This window comes from Nematolebias whitei, chromosome 1, assembly GCF_014905685.2.
Source record: "Nematolebias whitei isolate Nwh7 chromosome 1, NemWhi1, whole genome shotgun sequence".
NCBI classification, from domain to species: Eukaryota; Metazoa; Chordata; class Actinopteri; order Cyprinodontiformes; family Rivulidae; genus Nematolebias; species Nematolebias whitei.
The window spans coordinates 22,965,384-22,973,071 of NC_056498.1; the positions used below are offsets into that span (position 1 = coordinate 22,965,384).

General features: G+C 38.5%; 1 protein-coding gene across 1 annotated transcript in view; it reads right to left on the minus strand.

Annotated features, from left to right (window-relative positions):
- The window catches only part of svep1 (sushi, von Willebrand factor type A, EGF and pentraxin domain containing 1), a 34,312-nt gene that overhangs the window by 5,352 nt on the left and 21,272 nt on the right, over positions 1-7,688 (minus strand). The window contains exons 10-13 of the mRNA XM_037678876.1: positions 6,302-6,472; positions 4,050-4,145; positions 2,709-2,804; positions 446-539 (exon numbers count right to left, since the gene is read on the minus strand). Coding sequence (XP_037534804.1) covers positions 446-539; positions 2,709-2,804; positions 4,050-4,145; positions 6,302-6,472 — 457 coding nt within the window. The remainder of the gene's footprint in view (positions 1-445; positions 540-2,708; positions 2,805-4,049; positions 4,146-6,301; positions 6,473-7,688) is intronic.

Below are 7,688 nucleotides of genomic sequence, written 5' to 3' on the forward strand. Positions count from 1 at the left end.
TATAAGGCGCTGTTTTTGTATGACAACCCAGTGACAAGGATGCCTGCAGCGCCAGCACAACGTTATGACATCACGCATGTTGTTGAGTTTAGAATAGTGAAAATTTACAAATTTGCACTGTTCCAGTGTTGTCATTGTTTTAGAGAGAGTAAATGTCATGAATAAATTTGACATTAAACATAATCCAAGTTGAAGTGTTGCATCATTTTCAGCCCCCTTTTTGGCATCTGCATTTGGTATCAGGCCAAACTGACAAAGACCGTGCAGAATAATGTATTTTAATTCCACAGCAGAGAAAGCTCTGTAGTCTCTGTAAGTAGATCCAGGAAAAATATCGGTATTGGTATCGGCCAAATAAGTTTTAACATATCGGAATGTCGGCCAAAAATCCAATATCGTGCATCCCTAGTTAAAGTTTGTTTTATTTTAATTTATGGGTCATCACCTGGAGCAGTTGTGTCCACTCCAGCCTGGAGTGCAGCTACATCTGTTCGGCCTGATGCATCTTCCTCCGTTCAAACACGGTGACGAACACACAGCTGCATTCAGATCAGGAACAAGCACAAAGAAAAGCCATCAGGATGTTTCATCAGCAGATAACAAGACTGATGACATCATTGTTGTCAGGAGGAAATGTGACTCAACAAACATACTGTATTAAAGGATTTTATTTGCAATAATGTGAACGCTTATAAAGCAAAGGGATCCAATTCTCTTCTGTATGTTTTTCAGCACATAACTTGTTCTGCAGTTTTAGTGCTATTTCAACAATTCAACAAAACATTCAGCTCATTCAGGACAGTCCTGCTTTGATTTTTAGTATTCCTGCAATTTTTACCTTTTTGAAACATTGAACCTTTTCTGCCATGTTTTTCTCATTGAAAATAAATGGAGCTCTCATCCTTCAAACCCTTTGAGCTGTTTTAAACAGTTTGCTGCTCATTCCAGCTTTTGGTCTGGTTCAGCTTCCTTTAGCTCCTTTATGATTTTTTTTTTCAACTCATTTCAGCTATTTTTCAGCAATCATCTTTTAGCTTCTTTCTGCTAATTTAAGCATTTTATGCTCCCTTCAGCTTCTTTCTGCTAATTTCAAATATATATTTTTTAATATTAGATCTTTTAAAAAATATATATTTTCAGCCTCTCTGCTTGTTTCAGCTACATTTTTGCTCTATTCAGCTTTTTCTACACATTTCTTCTGTTATTCTGCTGCAGATAGCGCTCTCTCACTTTGCTAAAAGTCAGCGGTTCAAATTCAACTCACATTAACAGTTTGGAGATGAAGCCTTTTCAGCCTGGTTTTAGCTTCTTCAGCAGCTTTCAGCAAAAAAAATCCTTCAGCAATATAACCATTTATACTGCATTTTCAGAGGAAATACAATTTACTGTCAACCACCTCATGTCTGATAAGAGCTTTAGTTCTGACAAAGGGACAGATTAGATATTATCTTATCTCTTTGAACAACCAGTAAAGTTTAACGGCTAGTCTGAGCAGGAACCAAAATGGAGTTCTGCCGTCTTAAAACAGCACCAATCTTTTTAAAAATTACCAGTAATGAGTCATTTCAGACACCTTTACATTTCTGTCAACTGAACATAACACGTGTATTTACACAGAATTATTACATGTTGGCCCCATTCAGACAAATCACGAGTTTAAATCAGAATTAAAGGCCTACCATTCTTGAAAGAATGCATATCACCCATCGCCTTTCATGCCAGAACTTTAAACTAAAACCATCTTATGCTGAGAAAGGACAGATTTGGTCAAACCTAGCATATGATGTAATATTAATCTGTTAGTACTCAAAGTATATCATGGGGATGACTCTCAGCTACTGCCACACTAACTTTAGCTTAACATTTATCAAAATTTATGGAGTTATAGCCACTTTTGTGTTAGCTAATGCTGATTAGCTGTGACAGCCTGCTTGAACTGGGTAGAGTCCAAATGATAGTGAGTTGTAGATGTGCAGGCAGTGATTACGTTCTGAGTTTCACTAAAGTGTCACAGTCTGACAGAGTTGACTCCAAGAGTTAAGGACAAAATCTGAAGCAAAGATGTCGCCCATTAAGCAGTGCTTGAAGTATGCGTTAAGGATGACTCTAAGTTACTACCACATCAAATTTTAGCTCAATATTTGGAACGTTGTTTGAGTTATGACATTTTTTTGTGTTTGCTAATGTAGAATAACTGAGGCGGCTATCTTAAACTGAGTTGACTTGAAACGTAAATGAGTCTTAGATGTGCATCCAGTATTCTGAGAGTTTTACTACAAACCATTCAATGGTTCATGAGATATTTTGCAGTATGTGCTGGATACGTCTCGGCTACAGATTATAGTTCAACGTCTGTAAAACTGGTCGAGTCACAACCAGTTGTGTTTCCTAACATTAGTTGGCTGTGGCAGCCATCTTGAAATAGATTTACTTCAAAAGATAATAAGATATAGATTTACATGCAATAATTACTTTTTAAGAGCTTCATTCAAATCCGCCCAGTTTTATGAGATATTTTGCTAACACTTCTATACTAACAAATACACAAACATAAACACTGTTGCTTTGCCTTCAGCAGCAGGTTATTATAAAACTTTTTTTTTTCCAAACCGTGTATTAGCAGTTAGTAATCAGAGTTATCTGCAGCAGGTAATATATTGACTGTTCGTATTTCCAAAGCGAGGTGAAACCTTCATGAATAAACTCACCTGCTTGACAGCGGGTGCCCGTCCACCCGGCGGGACACTCACACTGGTAGGGGGCCACGCAGCGCCCTCCGTTCAGGCACGGCAGGATGCAGATAGCTGGTATGAAAGGACAGTTGAGTGTAAACAGGAAGTTAATCGACTTCTCGACAGAACAGATTTTAGCTGCTCAGTGAGCTGGGTGCCATCTTGAATTCAGTGACAGCTTGTTTTGTGCCACATGAAGGGTTGTTGTGTTCTGGGAGTACATTTGTGTGAGCGCTTGTGAAGCTCATTTTACATCCTTCAAATCCTTAGATCTGTTTACAACCTTTTACTGCTTCTTTCACATTTTGTTCTGCTTCAGCTTCTTTCAGCTTGTGCAAATTTAAACTTTTTTTCAGCTACTTTCAACTAATTTCAGCAGTTTTTTTCAGCTGTTCTGTGATACTTTCAGATTCTTTCTTCTTACTACATTTTTGTGCTTCTTCTAACTTCTTTCTGCTAATTTCAGCTTATTTATGCAAGTTTCAGCATTTCTGCTATTTCAGCTACCATCTAGCTGCTGTTATGCTAATTTTAGTTTTTCCCCAGCTAATTCCACATTTTTGCATCATATTAACTTTTTTCAGCCTCATTCAACAAAAATGTGCTCTCGCCACTTTCTTCTGGTAATTTAAGCTTCTTTCTGCCTTTTTTATATCTACTTTTCATCTGGTTTTTTTTTTTGGTGCTAATTTCAGCTTTTTCCTGATAATTTTCACGTTTTTCTGCTCAGTTCTGCTTCTTTCATCCGAATTGGGCAAAACTGTGCTCTCTCAACGTACTTCTGCTAAGTGAAGCTTAATTTTCAGCTAACTTTTTAGCATTTTTTAGGTAACTTCAGCTGTTTTCAGATAAAGTTTTTCATGTTAATTTTAGCAGCTTTGAGCTTAAATACATTCTTTATGCTAATTTCAGCATGTGATGCTCCGTTCAACTTATTTCTGCTAGTTTCAGCTTTTTCTGCTCTTTCAGCTACTATTTAGCTATTTTTGTGCTTAATTTAGCTTTTTCGGCTAATTCCACATTTTTTGAGCTCATCTTCTTCCACTTCATTCTGGTAGTTTAAGCTTCTTTTTGCCTTATCTTATTTTCAGGTAATTTACTAATTTTTTGTGCTAATTTCTGTTTATTTAAACATAATTCAGCAAATATGTGCTCTTTCTGCTTTCTTCTGCTAACTTCGGCTTATTCTTCCATTTCAGTTACATTTTTTTAGCTAATTTCAGCTGTTTTTTTTTAGCAAGTTATTCAGCAATAAGCATTCACACTACATTTTTGCAGGAAAAGCAAATTCTCTAGTTTGTCTTGTTTCACACTTACGCTCCTCACAGAGTCGACCCATCCAGCCTTCAGGACAGGCACAAATGTTGGGCCGCTGACACACACCTCCGTTCTGACACTGCAGCCAACACACCGCTGAAGAACGAGACACACACACCACTTAAGTTAGGTGCATTTAATTCAGATGGAATGTGCTGCACAGAAACCTCTCAGTCAGACGACAGGCTTTAGTTCTCTTGGAAAAGATCACAAAACTTCATGCACTCGTGCAAAAGCAGCAGACTGAAAGAAAGAACTGAGAAGGCAGCGCTGCAGACAGGCAAAGAACAGGCTCAGCAGCTTCTCAGGGAAAGCTTTTCTGGACGCAGCTTTTGTTTCTCATTTGTCAACCCTTTGACTAGATATTTGCATTTCAGCCTCCATGGAACTGCTGAGATTTGTGCTGTAAAATGTAAATTGGTCCAGATCCCAACTGGTTCTACAAACACCACCACTTCATAATGTTGTTCGTTCTTTTAGAAGTAAATGTAGTGAACCATTTATTATCTCGTTTTTTGATAAAATGTTACTTTACAGCTGGTGAAGTCACTAAAAATGAGTCAAAAAAATTATATTTCTGCTTAAAATAATGCTTTTTGATCCAGACTGTCAGCACCGGCACATAAATATGATCCCGTGTTTTTAGTCCATCTTATATTACAGATCTTATTGTTCCATATTTTCCTAACAGAGCACTTCGCTCTCAAACTGTAGGTTTACATGTGGTTCCTAGAGTCCAAAAGCAGAATGGGAGGAAGATCTTTCAGTTTTGAGCCTCCTCTTTTGTGGAACCAACTTCCAGTTTCTGTCTATGAGGCTGACACATTGTCCAGTTTTAAGACTTTCCTTTTTGATAAATCCTATAGTTAGGATTGGCTTGTTATGCTGCTATAGGCTTAGACTACTGGAGGAAAATTGACCTAATTTCTTCAAATTAATTGATAAAATTGAATAGTTTTCATTTGATTTTATTTCTATCTTAACATGTGATTCTGGACCTGCCATTGTGTATCTGTTCCTCTCAAACCCAGCCAGTCGAAGTACAAAGTAGATGACCGCGTGTCCTGAGCCTGGTTCTGCTAAAGGTTTTTCCTCATGAGGGAGTTTTTTCCTTTCCACTGTCGCCTTCATGCTTGCTCATAATGAGAGTCTGCGATGGAGTTAAACTCGAAGCAGTCTGCTCCTCAGATAAATAATGTTGTTAGCTTACTTTCTATATACTGGTATACGAATGTGTCTGTTCAGTGCCCTGAGATGACTTGTGATTGTGACTTGGTGCTATATAAATGTGCCTCGCTGCGCCCTTCCTTCCCGCTCCGGCGCGGGAGGGACGGGCCCCCCTCGCCCCCGGCACGGCTGCCGACCGGGACGGACTGTTCTCAGTATAACCCAGCCGCGCTGCCAGGGCGGGGACCGGCCCACGGTTCCCGGTACATGTTCCTGTTTTTAGTTTTCTACATGCACCTTAGAATCTATCTGTTTTTTGTTGCTTTTCTTTTTTAAGACATCCTATTTGTTAAAAAAAAAACAAAAAAATCTGTATGACTTTTTATAACTGTTTATTGTTGTCACTGTTGTCCATTGTTGTCATCATTCTTTGTTGAAATCAGGTCTCTCTTGTAAATGAGTCCTCGAGACTCATTGGGATTTACCTGTCTAAATAAAGATTGAATGAAAAAATAAACTGAACTGAAAATAGTGAACAAGTTCATGCCTGTGTGTGTTCAAACTAAATGACTGAATTTCAACAGAAAAAAAAGTTTCCGTTTCTGCACACAACCACACTGTTCCTGTTAAGCTTGTGGTTAAGTCAGTGTAACACCAAGCACTGTATTTTTTTACTCCACTAAGTGTTTTAAATAAATCTGAGTTGATATAAGAAGTCTTAAAAACTCCTAAAGTGAAAGCGAGCTGCACAACGGTCAACACGCACTGATGTCTGGATGTAAAACACACTCGGGTTACGTTTTTATTCAGGTGTTTGATGAGTCTAGATGACAGGAAACACTGAACAAGAGGAGGCAGATTATTTTTTACAGGTTTCTGAATCAGTCTTTTCCCAAAGTTTTAATTAGTGATGAGCAAATATTCATAAAAATCTGAAGATTGAAGCGTTGGAAGAAAAGCAACAGTTTAAAGGAGAGTTAAAAAGCTGCAGGATGTTATTTGTTATGTGCAAAAGAGACAGAGTCAGGAGGTGTCCTCAGGGAGGGGCGGGGGATGGGGACAGTCCTGTTAGTCGTCCTTTCTACCTCTGCACGTCGGCGTCGGCGTCCAGGTGCCGTTCTCCTGACACCTGCTCTTTCCGACGCCCTCCATGGTGTAGCCGACGAAACACGAGTATGCTGCCACGTCCCCGAACTGGAACACCGCCCCCCGCACCACCCCGTTGGCCACGTGGAGGGGCGGGCCGCAGGACACCCCTGCACAACAACCCAAATGGAACGACCCACGGGTTACTCACCGCACCTTCGTGGAGTTGGTCAGCTCAGTTTATTTGCATTTACACTTTCATTTTCATTTTGATGTTGCTTTTGTTTTTATTTTCCTTTAAACTCTGGCGTTTCCTACAAACTCTTCCGTTTTTCTTTTTGTCTGCCTCCACATGAACGTAAAATTTCATCTCTGAGTTTGTGATTACTGAACAAGTCAGGTGTGTTTCCTTTGTATTATCCCAGAAGCCTGTGATTTTCATGCAACGTGTCACTGCTGTGGATCAGTTGAAACACAGACTATGAATGGCTTTAGGCTAAAAAGGACATGGATAAGGAAGCATGCATTTATGAGAACAAACCGCATGCAAATACAAGCAAAGAGCCATAGCAACCTCGGCATCATATTCAGGTCTGATGAGAGATCAAAGTGGATCAGACAAAGGTTGCCTGTGATCAGTTCAGTGTTTGATGCAGCATCATTTGTGTTGATTAAAACTCACGCAGGAACGGATAGAAATCGAAAATTTACACCCAACAAGCAGCCACGCAAGAGTGAAAAGCGCATGGTACAGGAGCATGCAGAGGTGTGCACCGTGATTTATCGTAAATACTTAAAAGAATCTTAACAACATCACAATTATTCGCTTTAATGTTATTTAGGTCGTATACATCCTAATGATTACAAGTGAGTGATTGGTTTACAAATTGATCATAGAACAGAAACTAAAGGCCCAGCCTTCCTTAAAAAATGCCATCACCCACCATCTAACATGTCAGGTTCTGACTTCAATCATCTTAGGATGAGAAGGGACAAAGTTATAATGTTTTGACATTTAATTTAAAAACCTTATAAATTATATGCACAATCTAATGTGAAATTGCAGAATCTCACGTGACTTGTTAGCACATGAAATATGTGTTGAGGGTGACTTTCAGCTACTTCCACAGTTTTAGATCAATATCTCTAGAGGGTATGATGGTTAGTAAATATTTAAAAATAGAGGCTGTGTATTGCGAAGTTAAACTTTATATTAAAGATGATAAGAACAGTATGATCAGAGATTATTTTTAACTACTACATTCATGAGAATAGTACAAAACATTTAGAAAAACCTGTCTATTAAGTGACCAAATCTATATTTTACATAAATCATCTTCTACAAATTATATATATATATATATATATATATATATATATATATAT